Below are 18900 nucleotides of genomic sequence, written 5' to 3'. Positions count from 1 at the left end.
ATTTGATGTCAGATGCTTTATATTTACTCAAGGGTTTAACGGTTATGACCACGGCTCGGGGGCCCTCGTTCTTAGGGACAGGTGCACGGGGGCTTCTGAGGTGTCATCGACGAGGTCAAGCCAACTCCAATAAAGGAGCCACAATAACAACACGCCGTCGACTCGTTCTGGTTACGGTAGTGGTCGTTCGACGGTCTATGTACCTTGATGAATTTTTTATCTGGGATGCTTTGTATTTCTGGTAAAGTTTTCTGATAAATCCAGATCCTTTTTGAAGAAAAAGAAAACCGTACACAGACTCTGTTTTCCACTTTCTTTTCGAGGAGCTCATTCTTTTTTCTCTTGAGACTTGAGAGGACTCGGGCCCTATTATTCCGTGGTGTGTTTAAGGTGGGTTTGGGCCCAGCCCAACCGCAACACCGACCCGCGGAAAAGCCGCCTGGTTCGCACGAACACGCTCGTCGCGCCGGCGCGCCTCCGCCGCGCCGCGACCTACTGGCGGCGGCTGCTCCGCCCGCCGCCCTCGGCCACGCGCCACCGATGTGGAAGCGCCTCCTGGAGACGACCAAGAAGGTGGCCGCCGCCGCGCCCGAGCTCGCAACCCGGAAGCGCCCCTCCACCAGCCGCGGCGCCGCCGTTTCCCCGGCCACCGCGGTCTCCCCCGCCTCCCTCCTCCGACTCAAGCAGGCCGCCGCTTCCAAGAAGACCATATTTCCCTCCTCCCTCCCCCACGCCGTCGCCAACGGTAACCGACTCCACACCCCTGACCCCATCCTCGCTCGCCATTTGCTCCCCACTCACTCGTCTCCCTTCTCTTGCTCAGATGGGGAGGAGGAGGAGGACAACTCCCGTGATTTCACCAAGGAGATCCTGTCCGTATTGAACGGTATTCTTATGCAGTCTCTGCTTCAACTGTCACCACACCGAAAACCCAAATGCAGCTCTTTCACTAGCTGTGGAACTGTATCTGCAACTGAGATTTATCTGATTATTAATGTTCAGGTCCTGATGAAGCGGAAGAGTCGGGGGTCACGGAGGCGCTGCCGGAGGAGTCCGAAGACAATGTCGACGCCATCGGCAACAAGATACTGGACATGGAGTGGTTTGCAGGGTCGCAACCGAGTAACGCGATGATGCACTTGCGGAAGGAGGTGGCGAGGGAGAAGAAGAAGCGCTACATCTTCAAGAACACGGAAAGCCGCCGCTTCACGAGGCTGATGCGGATGTGCGCCGACAAGCTTGGCATGGAGTCTGCGCTCGAGTTCTTCGGGAGGCTGGGGAGGGATACCGGTCCCAAGGAGTTCAATGCATTGGCTAGGGTTTGCTTGGAAAAGGCAAGGGCCTGCGGGGAAATTGACTCAGCAGTGGAACATATTTTTCGGGCATATCGGCTTTTCGAGATGATGAAAGATAGGGGGTTTCAGATCGAGGAAGACAGTTACGGGCCATTTCTCTTGTACCTGATGGATGTGGAGATGTTGGAGGAATTTGAGATGTTCAGCGCATTTTTTAGGGATGCGAATCCACGGTCCTGCTCCAGGATACCTTATTACGAGATGTTGCTTTTGATTCGAGCTCAAGATGAAGAAAGCATTCGAGAACTTTGTCGCTCTGTTGAAGACTGCAGTGAGGAAGCTGATTATTGCATAGCAGGTAATGGCCCAAAATCACAGTCAAAACCTTCTATTTGGGTATTCATCATAATGAGACAGAGTTGTTTCATCTTGCACAGTTTGTAAACTTACATACCATACCCCCTATAGTACCTTAATCAATGCATTGTTTTACAGAATGCTATATGCTGGCCTTTGCTGAAAGCAACAGAAAGATGGATTTTGTCACGTTCTTGAAATTACTTGACCCAACAAAAGTTTTAGGGTCGAAGTACGTATCCAGTATATTCAAGTATATGGGTAGGCTCGAACTGGAGACCCATGCTGAGAAACTTCTTCAGAAGATGACATCAAAAGGTGATAAACTGTATGCACATTTTGCCAAAATCTAATCAAAGTATTTTGATGGCTATAAGATGAACATTCAACTAATTTTATTGAAAAATCTTTGCATCGTAATATTTTCTTGATAGTTGAAGGATACAGTGCAATTTCTAGTTTCTGTTTCTGCACTACGTTCACCTCTTATCTGCTAATTTTGTTTATTTTCTGTTTCAGAATACTCCGATGTAAAAGTTTCATCCTTAATTTTTGACTATGCTGCAAATATTCCGAGTTTAGAGGTGAGTTTTATGGTAACTGCTGGTAATACATATAGCTTCTTATATACAATGGACTGTTTGTCTAGTGTTCTTCAATCTTGTGCTAAATATATTTACACAATACTTCTGCAACTTATGACATTGCAACAATTACTAAATAAAACACCCCCCCTGCAATATATGTACATAATACTTATGCAACTTACGACATTACAATAATCACTAATTTACTATAAAATCATAACTTTGTAACTCAAGAAAGCACATATGGTATTGGTGCTACCTTTTTTATTAGGGATTCACTGCCCAAAATAACATGAGTAGCGAAAAACCCAAATGCTATTCTTCGGAGTGGCAAAATAGAAATTCCTTTTTAGTTATATGTAGTGGAGTGGGCTGTATTTCCACGATGCACGTTATGTGCCTGCAGAAGTGCAGAGCATCGGGTGTAATTACTCTTAGCAGTATATATATTTATGTGTAATTCAAAAGACCAGTCAACTAAACTTATTTTTAGTAGGAAAGAAGAATCAATTTTCAACTGGGCAACTGGCATCCCTATCAGAACCATATTTATTTAACGATCCTCGTTATTAACATGGTGTTTGATATCATGGAAGCAATCACATGTTTATTTACCTTTTATCTATATACCATGTCGGTCATGACTGGTTATCATTTTTTGGGAAATGATTGGTTATCAGTTACCGCATTAGGACTTATTGCAAAATTCCTTTTGCTGCCCCATTTTCTTAATATAAGTAGGAAAACATTACTACCTGAGCAAATGCAGCTACTTATCATGTTAACAAAGCCATTGCAGCTAAGCATCATTGATATAACATCTGTTGGTAATTTATTTTCATGAAGGCTGAAGATGTTATATCAGCGTTTAATAAATGGCGAGAGAAGTTTAAGATAACACCTTCTGCGGATGCATATGACAGGATCATCTCTTTTTGCTGCAGCTCATCGAAGGTATTGGCCAAATCACTCGCTGCTCTATTATAAATCTGTTATATTGTTAAAAGAGAGGCAAACCAGCCACCATGCTTGTCCACATAGCCTAAATAATCCACCCTGTTAATTATATTGATGATATAAATTATGACGGCTGAGATTCAAACTACATCTGTAAATCCGAAGCAAGTCGATCTGTATGGCCAGAGAGCAATCCGACCCGTACTGCGTGTGGTGATTTCCTAGCCAATCTCATCAATCAACAATCTCAATTGCTCCGTATATGCTTGATTTGGATACCAAACCAAATTAGGCTAGCATCATGCGGCCGTCTGACCGGCTCGGTGATGTATCAGCAAATCTGTGGTACTAGAAATAACAGTTTTTACTTGGTCTTGTTAAAAGTCGTTTGTGTTTTTTCTTATGTCTAAGTAGACTGTAATGAGGCATCGGATCACTTTACATTAAGATTCACGCTAGATGAGGGAAAATATTTTATCACACCACTAGCACCATCGACTTAGGCATAAGAATATCTTGGCCGACTTAGATATAAATACCCATTTTTATTAGATAGAAAGAGTCGGTGTCTATTTCAACGTTTATATTTAGGGTAGATATAAGCATGTTGATCTATTTAAGTTTGTGCCACTGTCTCCTTAGGCAATGTTTGGTGCTTCCGTCGACTTCAGAAAACATTTTCTTAAGTAGCATGAAGTGTTGTATAATTGATGCATGCACTAAGCAACATTGACACTTTACTACTTGTGCCACTTGATATCGCATTATGCTATGCTTATGGAAACATTTTAGTCTTAGTGCTGAGCAATTAGATTTTGTTATTCTGGATTTGTCAAGGCAATCTTTGTAACTGAGTTGTTTGCATGTTTTGTTTGCAGACCAGCTTAGCTCTTGATGTGGCTGAGTGCCTTTGTAAATCCAATCCCAGTGTGCCGATTGAATTGCTTAATCCAATAATACATGCCTGTGAGCAAGGCTACGAGCTCCACATGGTAAGTCGTTAAATGTGTAGGTGTGGCATGCTGGAGTGTATTCCTTGTGTTTAAATTAATTATTAGGGTATGTCTTATAGGTTATATGAAATTTACCATTTTTAAGTGCACTGCTCTGTTGTACATGACTGCATATACCTGTAATAACAAGCATATACACCAACAATTTTCTAGTATAAACACAGTGCACCTATTAACGTACGGTTGCCTCCCTTACCATTGTTGTAGGATGACTAGCTAGTGCTCTTAATCAACTGTTCTGCCACATTCGTTCAAGATGTTGAGCATAAATTGATTATTAGGAACATTGTTCAACCATGGATGAACAACTGTTGGTAGTCTGACTGAGTGTCTGCCCGACTGGTAGCATTATCTATTTTAACCATTATTTAGTTATTCTCAAGTGACATCGGTGCTTATTTTGCAGGCTCGTCCCTTATATAATCTGATGAGTCTCTACAAGTTGAAATTGAAACCCGAAACTTTCAGGAGCATGATAAGTTTATGTGTAAAAATGAAAGATGTAAGTCAGGATGGGGGTCACCTGCTATTCTTAGACATCAGTGATAGTATGACACTGTTGTTCATTGATATTTTCTCCTTCCAGTTTGAAGGTGCTTACACTATACTCACAGATGCAGAAGAATCTGGAGAGACATCCACCGTAAGCCTGTATAATGTTATTATGGCAGGATATTTTAGAGAGGTGAATTCCTGTTTGCCAGTCCTTCATTTTGTTTACCTCAATGATGTTTTTATGTCTGGATATTTTAGAGAGGTAAAAATTCCTGTTTGCCATTCCTTCATTTTGTTTATCTCACATGCCTTACACTGACAGTGACCCACTGTCGATTATCGTCATCATACTTCTTCGACCTGCTTAGCTAGTACAAATAGAATACATAACACATATGAGACTGTATAGCAAAACCACCACTCAAGTACATCATTTCGTACACATTGGTGTTCAGTACACAAAGATGCATAAAGTTGCAAAGTCTACTAACGTAACATGACATTCTGTAGTGTATAATGTGCACTCTCCATTTCAACATGTTTATGCCTTCACAACATTTTCCCCATAACTTGTAACTTGGTATATTGTTCTGCAGAAAAATCACAATAGAGCACAAATGGTCATGTCGCAAATGCGGATTGCTGGAGTAAAACCAGACTCTGAAACATTCAGTTATTTGATCTCAAACTGTGATTGTGAAGAGAAAATATCAAAGGTTTGTCATGTACCTGATCATTTGCTGTTGGCACTGTTCCTGTATACTGGTTAAAATGGAAGTTCTACTGCTCCATGCGCGTACTGTCAATTACCACCGCCTTTGATTACCCATTCGTTCCTGGTGACATCACCTACATATATACCACATCGATAAATTTCTCATTACACAGCGTTCGGATCCTGCTCTATGACCTATAATGTTCTTTCAAGTTTTGATGTTACAAATCCATTGGTATTCATGGTTCCCGCTGACATAACTGCTGGCTATTGAATTGTTGACAGTACCTCGATGAACTAAGGCGAGATGGAGTTCAAATGACCAAGCATGCATATATGGCACTAATTAATGCATATTCAAGACTTGGGAATTTTGACATGGCCAAACAGGTAAATCATGATCGCTGATTAGAATTTCCACCCATTTTTCTGCACCTTCAGTCCTTCACGTTCCAATTCTTCTCGCACATGATACACTGCAACTCTTCTTACTTAGATATGTTGTTGGTTATTACTGCTAAATTCTAATGTAAGCAACTAAGGAAAACATTTTGTTCGATGTGTTTACAACCATTCTTGTTTCATTAGGTTGCCCTGGATAAGGAAATACCACCTAAGTGTCTCAGTGAAGTAAGAAGCGCACTTGTAGGAGCGCTTGCATCGAATGGGAAGCTATCAGATGGACTTGAATTGTTTGACGAAATCAAGCAATCCGGAGGCTACCTTGAACCAAAGGCCGCAATAGCCCTGATTGTAAGTAAATCTGTGAAACCTTCCCTCCCAAAACTTAAGATGAGTGGTGCCTGCATGCTTCCATTCTCATTTGTTCTTAATTTTCATTGCTTATAGTATCGTATTTGCTTCTGCAGGAGCATACTCAAGCAGAAGACCAGCTAGATAGACTGTATCAACTTCTGGAGGAGGTGAGCGAGCCAGGCATGTGGTTTGATGGGTGCGGCAGAGTGCTTCAATACTGTGTTCAGCACAATCACTCCGAGTATGCTAATTGATGCTCCTATTTAGGCAACTGAATTTCTACTGCTATTTAGTTAACTTCCCACTCATTATCTCCCAAAAATAAATTCACTTACTATTTATTTGATACATTTGCCAGTGCCGCTGTTGATTTACTTAAGCAACTGAAGGAGACAAATGAAATGAGTACGTACATGATTGTTGATCAGGTATTTTTCCGAACTTTCTTAAAGGGACACCTGATGATCTTCTGATTTCCCTTAGTTTGATCAAAAGTGTTTTATATTTCATCTTATAATTGAAGTGACCTCTTTTGGAATTGTACACACCATCTTTAATTTACTGAAGAGTTTTTGCATGACAGTAGTTGATCTAGGGGATATATCCGTAGATTACGGCTTCCAGATGCAATAGTTGTTAATTGCTTTGCAACTTTTCTACCTTGTTTAACCTATTACATTTGTACTAGGGATCGTATTCAATAGTAGATTGGTTTTATTTGGTTGAGCAGTGTTGAGCTATGTTTTTCCATTGCATATCTTTTGTTCTCTATCTGTTGAAAATGCAACCTTTTGTTATGTTCAGTTTATGTTGTGTTGCCGGATATGTGTTTGATTTTTATGTTATATACTCACTTTTTCCTATTGGGTTATGTTTTTTTTTCTCCTGTAGGGGTTAATGTTTGATGTCATCTCACTTGTTTATTTTCTGCTGCTTAGTTCAGAGATCCATTTCAGAGTAACTAGGGTGACATTTTGAATAACCAAACCTTGATTTTATTATCTCTTAAATTGCTTAATTGTATTTGTTGCTGGTAGAAATGCGTGTGAATAAAGGTTGTATTCGTTTAAAAAACCTTTTTCTTCATGAACCAAAACCTTTTGAGATTTATCTCTCGTTGTAACTTTACCTTTTGTTTACTTGTATGAACTGATCTGAAGGCCTTCTGCCAAATATGGGAAATGGAGCCTGTAAATTTGGATATTGGAATGGTGCTTCTCCGTGCTGTCAAAGAGCTTGGTCTTCATGTTTCTCGGACAAGCCTTGATTTTCTTCTCAGCGCGTGTGTAAAGGCAAAGGATTCACAACGTGCCCAGCAGATCTGGGAGGAGTATGAATCCTCTGGCCTTCCACACAACGTGCTGTCTTCCTTGAGGTTGGTTTCTTTACCTGGGAGAATTCATTATACTTTAGAATGGTGGCTTGATTTTCCTTGGGGAGCTGTGCAAGCTCCATTTAAGCAATGCGACATCATGATCAGTGTGCTCGCTTTGACACCTTGTCCGATTTCTTCTCATGGGATATCCATTTCAAACATGACATTTTTGTATGCAGGATGTACCAGGCTCTTCTTTCGTCTGGCCAGAGGTTGGCAGCTAAGAAGGTGTACAAAACAATACCCAAGGACGATCTTCATGTGCGCTGCATACTAGATTCTTGCAAAAACACATATAACAGCAAGCGCGGTAAACGTTCTGCTGCCATTAAGCCCAGTTCAGGAAAACAAGAGGTATAAGGGATGCATCACTCTGCCACTTCCGTTACAATGAAATACTGGAAGCAATGGAGCCCCAATTGCTCCCTTCATTATCCACTATCATTCTTTTACTGGTAAAACCGTCTACCGTTTCTTCTAATCATTTGGCTGGTCACTAACGAACCTGGTAGAAACACGGATCATTACATTTACATTTAGAGAAACTTCATGAGACTGGGTTAAAAGGCCAAACAGACAAAAGACTGGCCACCCACATAATAGACTTTTCTGAGCATGTCCTATCGTCTGGCACGCAGAATTACCTGCACCACTTGGAGGAGCTACAGTTTCTACCCTGAAACTGGCAATCCTCACTGGGAGCCATTGCCAAAAGATCATGAGACCACTGCCACATTTTTGAGCCCCTTTGCTGTGACCACTTACCACCACTCCTGCACTGTGTGCCCCACTTGTCTTAATGGCCAACGTGTGACCACAACAAAGAGGTTGTTCACAGTGAAACAATCACTGCCCCCACAGCCTCACCAACCAGAGGAAAAGATTTGATGATCGGTTTGGATTTGGGGAGTAGGGAGCTGGGTGGAACATGCACAGTTAGGAGTGAAAGGCAGAGAGGTCACCGTGTCGTCAATTTACCGATATCATCAAACGTACTGTACATTCGTAGGGATAACATATAAGGTTTAAAAGCATAAAAGCTGTGTACATCACTGTTTGAACTCTGGTTTTCATTTGCCTTCTTACCTGCTGGCAGGGGCCCTCCTGTAGGATTACGAAGGGTTAATTATTTGCCGATTTCATTCTATGCAAGTGCAAGAGGACACATGCATCTTCTGATTTCGAAAACGTGCATATACATTTTGGATAAACTTGAAATCAAAAGAGGAAGAACACAACCTTGCAAATTTCCTTTATTCTTTTCCTTTACCCTTTTCTTTCCATACCTTGTATGGTTCCTGACGGGAACCTAACATGGCAATGTTTAAGAAAATTGTACGCTGGCCCTAGAGAAAGCAAGAAAGGAAGGCACCCTTGCACATACTGCACCAGATAAGATGAATGGTCCATACAAATGCAATGCTTGTGGTGTTCCAAGCCACGCTTTATGTTTGGTACAGGCACACACTGCCTATCGAAGATATGCAATGCCCTGGGAGTTTAGATATGCTGAAAATGAGAGGTTGGTTTTATGTTCCCAACCGAATTTGTTAATCAAGGAATCAACAAGCTCAAATGCAGGCAGGTTTGTCATGTACCACCCTAGCCAGACTCTTGGTCTCCATTAAATATGGATTTAATGTTGTCTTGTTTGCACCCTTGTTTTTCCGTTCCTTTTTTTTTTTGGGCATTTTTAGAGGCTGTCCAACAATGGATATACGCAAACGAAAACAGGTTGTAGTGTACTCCCTGTGTAAACAAATATAAGGCATTTTAGGACACCAAATCTGAAACTTGGTTATGCTTTAACCAGCAGCTGGTAATGAATCTAAGCAATTCCGCAATGCTTGCTGGAGGAGTAGAGTTGCTCTATAATGTTGTTGCACCTCGTATTCGATTTATATGCAGTTATTAAGATTGGTACGTATATTTTAGCTGTACAAGATGAAGTCACAAACTTGGTGGGTACACTGTTACAAGTAGCTTTGACGTAGAGACATGCCTTACATCCAACCGAAAAAAGAAGGGAAAAGGGAGGGAGTAAGTAAAAGAGAGAAACCACTTGGGATGGCAGTATATGTTAGGTGCAAAACCAGCAGCTAGCCAGGATTCAAGCATGCATGCAAGCCACTAACTAACTAACTGACTACCAGCACGCCTCAGGCTTGTCAGATTGCAACGTGCCATGCCACTTCACTCACTCGCAAAGGCGCACAAACCTTTGTACCCCCTTGAACCCCATCTCATATCATCTCATATCTTGGTCTGGGGTATGCATGGTATGTATGGTTCGAGAAGAGGGCCGGCATTTCTTCTTTTGCCATGATCCCCCAACTTGCGCCCACAAACACACATCTTCCAAGTTGGCGATCAGATTGGGGGGGCCTGGATCATCAAACAGGGGGCCTGGACTGGGAGAATGGTTTTGGAAACAGGCGTAAATCGGTCCCCCCCGCCCTCTATACCGGTTTTCCTTTCGCGCTCTTTGTTGAATTTTCTCGTACTTTCAAAACCTTTTGTGTTTGCTTTCAGACTCGGCATAGACGAATAGCATGTGGTACAAGATGTTTTAGTTGAACTCATGGGAAAACCCGCGGAATGCATGTGTTTCAAACAAGCCGGCCGTCAGCCAGCCTCGGTCTTTCTGAGGCACTTTGGTGCAGTAGGGTTCAATGGATCATCATCACAATGCAAATGAGATTACCGTGATCCATGTGCATAGTGTTAACTATAGATCAGCAGGGTTCGTTTCATTTGGGTGCGGTGTAGGCCCATATATCCATCCAACCATCCATGCATGCATGCATGCACTGGTAATGCTGCTCAAGGGGCATGCATGCACGGCAGGTGTCATGGCCTTTGGGAGCATGCATGCACAACCACAGCCTCACAGCACAGCCACAGCCACAGCTAAGTAAGCTGCATTGCAGCAGGGGTTGCTAGCTTTCCTCTGCTATGCTTTTCCTTGCTGTGCAATTATGCCTTGGGTACTAAGAAAGAGGCACACATTGGTTAGCAGACACATCAGCCGCTGTTGACACATGCTGTTTGGCTGGCCGGGCTTACCTTAGCCTCCTCATGTTGCGCGGCCTAGTAGGAGTACTAGCTAAGCTGGTGGTGTCACCTCGCCGCGCTGAATTGCTCCTGTGGTCACACCACATATCAGGATAGCGAGATGTATCCATTCACCAGGCACACCTTCCAAAGCATGGGATATACCAGATCTCCTAGATCCCTTCTTCCTGCCCACGTTAGGGTTCTAGGCGGGTCGACAAGATGCATACACCTCGGGGGAGCTTGATGGCTGATGCCTTGATGGCGATGTGTGCTTGCTCTCAATTTGTGTGGCGACGGTTCGAAAATTGGGTTTTACTTGTAGGTGCCGCGTGGAGTGTCGTTTACCGTCCTTCTCCTTCGGGAAACCGTGCGATGTAGGCTGGTCGATGTTGCGGAATGTCGTTTGACCCCGTCCTATTTCTGGTTCCTCCAGAAGTTGAGGATGCTAACCCAGTGTTTGGTTGATCTTATATAGCCCTAGGTTGAAAAAAATTTAGCCTTAAACCATCTCACTCCCTGTTGAGCCCTTGATTGTTGATGCCAAAGGCTTTGGTTCTAGAGTCAAAAGCTGGTGCTAGGGGAAAGGGAGGCCCAGACGACGATTCTCGTTGTTTACCATGGCATGGTTGGATCCGAGAGAATGCCGTTGCGTCATGTATTCCAATTCTTGACCTGCCTTTTGGCACCACGAAAATATAAGTAAATCTCGATATTTCCATTTTATCATTGTGAATGAAATAAAGAGAAAAGCGAGTATCTGGACGGGTACTTTGGCTGTCGTTCTTCGCGATGCCCCCGAAAGAGCGATGTGGCGCCTTAATTATGTGCCAAAATTTGATCCGCTTTTTGGCATATATTTCATTGATATGTTTCTACCACCTAGTTGTAAAGAAGACGAAAAAAGACAGAAAAAAAAGCAAGTATACCCTCCTTCGAGAAACCATGTGATGTATGGGGATCAAAGTGGCGAACAATAGGAGATATATCTACACACCGTTTAACCCCATCCCATTTTTGGTTCCTCCAATTGTTGAGGATGCTAATATAGTGTTTGATCGATCTTGTATAACCCAAAATTTAGCTTTAAACCATCTAACTCCTTGTTGATTCCTGATTGTTGACACCAAGGCTTGGTTCTATAGTTGAAGGCTGGTGCTTTGGGAAAGGGAGACCGCACCAACAATTCTCGCTGTTTACCATGACATGGCCGGATCCGGAAGAATGCCGTGGCGTCATGTATTCCAATTCTCGAACTTCCTTTCGACGCCATGAAAATACAAGTGAATCTAGATATTTTTTCCCTGTTGTAAAGGGAAAAAGAAAGAAAGAGAAAAACGAGTGTATCTAGACGGTGACTTGGGCTGTCGTTCTTCGCCATGCCCCCCAAAATAGCGATGTGGCGGCTTATATGCCAAAATATCATCCACTTTTTGGCACCACCATTGATATGTTTCTACCTCCCAGTTGTAAAGAGGACGAAGAAAAGAGAAAAAAAAAGAAAGTATATCCGACGTGGACGCGGTTGTTGTTTTTTCTGAGGCGAGTTTTCTGTAGAGCCCGTGTCGTTTTGTACGCCGATTTTCGACCCGCTTTTCGGCACCACAAGATATGTATGTGAATCTTGATACGTATTCTGCCCGTCAATTCTTATTATCTCATTGTAAAGAGGAAGAGAAAAGAGAAAAGTGAGTGAGTGAATATATATCAAGAGTGTGTGTTGTGGTCTTGTGGGTTGGGTGCATCATCCGGCTGGGTCGTTATCGCCCATGTTGTCGACCAGGATGGTGGTCCGGCCTGCCTGGGTAGTGCATGGTCCGCCGCAGTCCAGCCACCCAGGTTCAGCGTAACCAATTCGCCTGTCCCGTATATCTTACGTTCCTGCAGTGCGATCCGACCCCAGACTACGATCTGCGCCGTATATATAATTATACTCCCTCCGTTTATAAATACTTATTTGTTTTTCTAAAGATGCCATCGGTCCTATGGTTGGGAATTGATTTGGAAACCAATCTGTTCAAGTAAGAGTGTCGTGCCAGCGGTGGCATCCTTGTGGTGGACCTGTGTCCTTGGGCTTCGTTGTTGCGACGACGTTTGCTCCAACGTCGACGCGGAGCTTGAGAGGTAGTCCAGAAGTGAACACATATTATGGTCTACATCGATGACGTTTGGAAGAGAAACGTGTGCTGGGTTCGTGATTCTTGGATGGTAGGTATGATTTCCTACTGTGACGTCTTAGTCGTGGTGGGGTGTCGGATCTGAAGTTCGATGACGTGTTTGGGGTGTTGTCCCGGTCTGATTCATTCAACGACGAATGCTTTACTTTTGGTGAGCCACCTGGAAGGTCCGCAAAGCTGCATATTAACGATGGATGACTTCTTTGATGGTACCAGAGACATGTGACGGACATTGGTGTCAAGTTTAGAAATATTTTTCTATCTTTTTAGTTTTATAATGTCAGTTATTACGTGACTTGTATTTACACGTATTATTATGTGAAAAAATATTGAACAAAACGTATCGTTGTTTTGACCTTTTGCGTACGTGGGTTTGTGAAGATTATATGACACCGAAGACCCCAGACCATGTCGGCAGCTGCCGAGTTGGGAACTCACAAGTTGATCATCGAAGCTCACATGCACCAATTGCCGACTATGATGCAACCTAATCTCTGCCTTTACTTGGATCTAAGATCACTCGACATGTAATGCACGTACTAATTACACTCCGTAAGTGGTGTAACACTGGTCCGTAGTTTGCATAGATGGAGGGTACGTTACATGCCTACATGGGTGGGTTTGGTTGGGTTTTACTCGGCTTTGCTCTGGCTCTAGCCTTTGGGTGGGTTAATGTAAGACTGGAGCAAAGGGTGTTCGTGGCAGACAGTTTTGTATGACCGCACGAGGGGTCTCGTGCCAGTGCCACGGACCTCGCATCGCATCGCATGCATTCATGCATCTCACAAATCTACTGCCCGATCACGTGCAAACTACTCCCTCCATTTCTAAATATAAGTTTTTTAAAGATTTCACTAGTGGACTATATACGAATGTATATAGACATACTTTAGAATATAGATTCAATCATTTTATTTCGTATGTAGACTCTTAGTGAAATCGTTTAAAAGACTTGTATTTAGAAACGGAGGGAGTAGCAGGTACGTCGGCGCAAAAGACGACCCCGGCCGTGGCGTGCATGCAGGACACGCGTTGCCCTTCCTTCTCTTTTGCTTGTCCTCCTGCAGATTCAAACCTTTTTTTGAGGGGTCCTGCGGATTTAAACTGGCATATATAATTCGTGTGTCCCTGGCTGCAAGGGTATCCTTTTTTCTTTATTTCTTTCTGCAAAAGCTGTCTGGCTTTCACAAACTGACCGCACGACGCTAGACCCTACATGTATTGCGTGGCATTGATCGCCCGTATAATACTTGTATCATGCATTCGTTTGCAGTTTTTCTTGTACATAAAACCTATAAAGATGTTCTTCTATTTTTTCAGTTCTGTTATGTCAATTTTTATTAGTACTTTCTTTCTAACACACGTTTCTATTTTTTTAGGGAGGGGAGGGGGGGGGGGGGGATATTCTCATTTGCTAAGGTGGCCTTACACAACCATCTCATGGCTCGTGATGTTCTGCGCACGATTACATTTTAAAAAGATGATCTCTCGGGCATGGCGTTCAGTTAGGTTTCTAATCTCATGAACTATAGGCCACGGAGGCGATTTGCCCGTCATGGGTGCAGTGAGCATCGCCACCGCCTCCGCGCTGCCCATCTCCACGATGACAGTCATCATGGTCCTGTAAAGAGCAAGGTCCAAGCCTTTTCTACAGGCTAGGAGCTCCGCTTCGAGCGCACTATCACATGTGTGGATGCGCCTACAAGTGCTAAAGATGATATCCCCTCGATCATCACGGAGGACCATGCCGCCGCCCGTTGCTCCTGTGGCTGCAATGAAGCTGTCGTTCGTGTTAAGTTTGGCCCAGCCCGTAGTAGGGGGACCAACCGGGCCGCTCCGTGGGCACCCTGCAGGACGCCTTCCGCGGTGGGTTAGTACAGACCACCATCTTCCCCTTCTCCATGTTGGCGCCGGGTGTTGGTTGATACATAGCAAGGAGTTGATATAGCTCTGTAGGAAGCGACGGGAGGACTCAGCCGGTGGAGGGGGCTTGTCATGATTAATCTCATTCCGCACATGCCACACCCACCACATGGTCATGACAACCAGCAGTCTTGACGTCTCATACAAGGGTTCCAGCAGTGTGAAGAGCCACTCCGGACCAGTGTCCCGAATGGACTCCACCTTGGGTATGTTCCAGTCCAGCGCCATGAGCCTCCATAGTTCCTTCGCCAGGGGGCACCTGCAGAGCGCGTGGAAGCCGTCCTCGCGTTCAACACCACATAGGGGACAAACATCAGTCACCTCAAGATATTGTGAAGCTTTGTTAGCCCAAGTAGCAAGAGAATTCGTGAGGAACCTCCATGCAAACACGCGTACCTTTGGGGGAGCAGGGCACCCCGATATGATCTTCCAGATGGTGCGTCGACCATCCGGTGCCTTGTTCGTGGCGGTGGCCAATGGACGCTCGCGCTCGTCCATTGCTAGGCGGTACAGATCAAACGATGAAGATGTCGTTCTTCTCCGGCGCCCAAGCGATGATATCCTCTTGGATGCGTGGTGAAGTCCTGATGGAAGTGATGACGGTGATATCTGCCGGCAAGAAGTTTCACTTGAGTACGACTGTACGCCAGGACCCATCAACATGTAGGAGCTCCGCCATCGATCGTATACGGCAGGTCCCCTGCTGAGTGATGAGGCGACAGGACGGTTCGCATGGCAGCCACTGATCGCGCCACACGCGGATGTCCTTGCCGTTGCCGACTCGCGAGATGATGCCCTTTTTCAGGAGCTCAAGGCCATGCTCGATAGCCTGCCAAGTCGAGAAGGCGTTCCCTGAGAACACCGTGTCCTCAAGGCAGACATCATGGTAGTATCGAGCCTTTAATACCCGTGCACAAAGACTGGTAGGTTTAGTAAGCATGCGTGAGGCCTGCCTCGCTAGGAGGTCCTGGTTAAAGAGACGAAAGTCTCCGAACCCCAAGCCCCCCTTGTATTTCTGAGCCTGAATCTTCGGCCAAGCCAGCCAGTGCGTCTTCCTTTTCCCCTTCGAGGCACCCCACCAGAAGTTGCGAACCATCCTATTCAGGTCATCGCACACCGACATAGGGAGCTTGAAAATGCCCATGATATAAGTGGGAATAGCCCGAGTGACTGCTTTGATCATAGTTTCCTTGCTAGCCAAGGATAGGGTGTCCTCCCAAGCTATAATCCTCTTCAGTAACCGAGATTGTAGATTTTGGAATTTACCTCTCGTCATGCGTCCTTCGGGGTTGGGAGGCCAAGATACTTCTCCTCGAAAGTAACAGTGCCAATGTTTAGGCTTGTTCGCACCTCCTCTTGCGTGCCCAAGTCACAAGCTGAACCAAACAAAGCACTACATTTGGCGGGGTTGATGAATTGTCCCGTGGCCTTAGCGTATGTACTCAGTACCTCCATGACCTTGAGGGATTCTACCTCCTCGGCCTTAAAGAACAATAGTGTATCATCGGCAAACAGTAGACGCGACACACCCGGGGCTCCGCGACACACTTTCAGTGGTGCGAGTTCGCCTTTTTCCTCGCTTTCTTTCAGTAGAGCGGATAGCCCGTCAGCCACAAATAGAAATAAGAACGGGGACGCACGATCACCTTTCTGCAACCCTCACGACGGTGCGAACGATTTCAGAAGGGTTTCATTAAATTAAAGGGGAACATTGCATGGGAAACAAAAAATTTCCTACGCACATATAAGATCTATCCATGGTGATGACCATCTACGAGAGGAGAGATCGAATCCACATAACCTTGTAGATCGCTAAGCGGGAAGCATTAAGAAACACGATTTATGTAGTAAAACGTCTTCACAGTCCAAATCGGAAGTCGTCCCGCGATCCAATCACGATCTAGAGCCGAACGGACGACACCTCCGTGTTCAGCAGAAGTACAACTCGATGATAATATCCACCTTCTTGACCCAACAAGAGGGGGTGGAGGGGTAGATGAGTTCTCCGGCGGCACAGCGGTGGTGGTGGACTAATCCGGCACGGCTTTGCCGAGCTCTGCCGAACTAATCTAGATGAAGAAGACGATCTATGGAGGAGAGGGTAGCACGTGGCTTTTCAGGTGGTGGCTGCCCTCAAAACCTCCACTATATATAGGAGGAAGAGGTAGGTGGGCTGCGTTGGCCCTCCTCCAAGGAGGAGAGGTTCGACCGAACCAAAGGGGGAGAGTCCTCCTCCCACAAGGGAGAATATTCTTGACCGCTATCTAGTGTTCCATTCCTGGATCACTTTGAAACCTTCCCGCCATACTTATGGCAAGGCTGACATCAGGTCTTGCGCACAACATTGCATACATGATAGAGCTTATGGCTGAAGCATAGCGGAGGACACTCATCTTTTCTCTATCTTCTGCAGTCACTGGGCATTGAGTCTTACTCAACTTCACACCTTGCAACACAAGCAAGAACCCTTTCTTGGACTGATCCATTTTGAACTTCTTCAAAACTTTGTCAAGGTATGTGCTCCGTGAAACTCCTATTAAGCGTCTCGATCTATCTCTATAGATCTTGATGCCTAATATGTAAGCAACTTCTTCTAGGTCCTTCATTGAAAAACTCTTGTTCAAATAATCCTTTATCCTTCCCAAAAATTCTATATTGTTTCCAATCAGCAATATGTCATCCACATATGATATTAGAAACGCTATAGTGCTCCTACTCACTTTCTTGTAAATACAAGCTTCTCCATAAACTTGTATAAATCCAAACGCCTTGATCACCTCATCAAAACACTGATTCCAACTCCGAGATGCTTGTACCAGTCCATAAATGGATCGCTGAAGTTTGCACACTTTGTTAGCATTCTCTGAATCGACAAAACCTTCCGGTTGCATCGTATACAACTCTTCCTTAAGGAAACCGTTAATGAACGCTGTTGTGACATCCATCTGCCAAATTTCATAATCAAAAAATGCAGAAACATGTTTCTGACGGACTTAAGCATCGCTATGGGTGAAAAAGTCTCATCGTAGTCAACTCCTTAAACTTGTGAAAAACTCTTTGCCACAAGTCGAGCTTTATAAACGGTGATATTACCGTTGGCGTCCGTCTTCTTCTTAAAGATCCATTTATTCTGAATGGCCTTTTGCCCTTCAGGTAATTCTTCCAAAGTCCACACTTTGTTTTCATACATGGAACCTATCTCGGATTTTCTGGCCTCTAACCATTTGTTGGAATCCAGGCCAACCATCACTTCTCCATAGCTCGTAGGTTCATCGTTGTCCAACAAGGTGACTGTTAAGCCAGGGCTACCGTACCACTCAGGAGCGGTGCGTGCCCTTGTCGACCAACGAGATTTGATAGCAACTTGATCCGAAGCTTCATGATCATCATCATTAGCTTCCTCTTCAATTGATGTAGGCTCCACAGGAACAACTTTCTGTGCTGCGCTACTCTCCAGTTGAAGTGAAGGTTCAACAACCTCATCAAGTTCTATCTTCCTCCCACTCAATTCTTTCGAGAGAAACTCTTTCTCAAGAAATGTTCCATTTTTAGCGATAAAGACTTTGCCTTTGGATCTGAGATAGAAGGTGTACTCAACTGTCTCTTTTGAGTATCCTATGAAGATGCACTTCTTTGCTTTGGGTTCCATCTTTTCATGCTGAAGCTTTTTGACATAAGCATCACATCCCCAAACTTTATGAAACGACAACTTTGGTTTCTTGCCAAACCGCAGTTCATAAGGCGTCGTCTCAATGGATTTTGATGGTGCCCTACTTAAAGTGAATGCAACTGTCTCTAATGCATAACCCCAAAATGATAACGACAAATCGGCAAGAGACATCATAGAACGCACCATATCCAATAAAGTACGATTACGACGTTCGGACACACCATTACGATGTGGTGTTCCAGGCGGTGTCAACTGTGAAACAATTCCACATTGTCTTAAGTGAGTGCAAACTCATAACTCAGATACTCTCCTCCTCGATCCGATCGTAGGAATTTGATCTTCTTGTTACGATGGTTCTCTACTTCACTCTGAAATTGCTTGAACTTTTCAAACGTTTTAGACTTGTGTTTCATTAAGTAAATATAACCATAAGTCATCGGTGAAGGTGAGAAAGTAACGATGTCCACCGCGCACCTCAATGCTCATTGGACCACATACATCAGTATGTATGATTTTCAACAAATCA

The 18900-nt window shown here is 44.2% G+C and overlaps 1 protein-coding gene across 2 annotated transcripts; it reads left to right on the top strand.

Moving 5' to 3' along the window:
- The first annotated feature begins 508 nt into the window (after positions 1–508).
- LOC123401633 (pentatricopeptide repeat-containing protein At4g04790, mitochondrial-like) lies at positions 509–8171 on the top strand. Of its 2 annotated transcripts, none has more exons than XM_045095470.1 (16): positions 509–745; positions 824–886; positions 1003–1653; positions 1791–1970; positions 2172–2236; positions 3086–3193; positions 4075–4188; positions 4616–4711; positions 4796–4894; positions 5301–5420; positions 5705–5809; positions 6008–6172; positions 6289–6416; positions 6534–6603; positions 7336–7550; positions 7730–8171. In XM_045095470.1, exons 1-16 carry the CDS (start codon positions 541–543, stop codon positions 7908–7910), a joined length of 2565 nt encoding a protein of 854 aa, XP_044951405.1. In that variant the 5' UTR covers positions 509–540; the 3' UTR covers positions 7911–8171. The 2 variants fall into 2 exon arrangements, with proteins under 2 accessions (XP_044951405.1, XP_044951404.1); XM_045095469.1 differs by having other exon boundaries at positions 4796–4966.
- Positions 8172–18900: the final 10729 nt, after the last annotated feature.

The sequence above is a fragment of the Hordeum vulgare genome, chromosome 6H (assembly GCF_904849725.1).
Source record: "Hordeum vulgare subsp. vulgare chromosome 6H, MorexV3_pseudomolecules_assembly, whole genome shotgun sequence".
Taxonomy (NCBI): Eukaryota; Viridiplantae; Streptophyta; class Magnoliopsida; order Poales; family Poaceae; genus Hordeum; species Hordeum vulgare.
The sequence above is the reverse complement of the archived record's forward strand: the minus strand, read 5'-3'. Positions and strand labels throughout refer to the sequence as shown.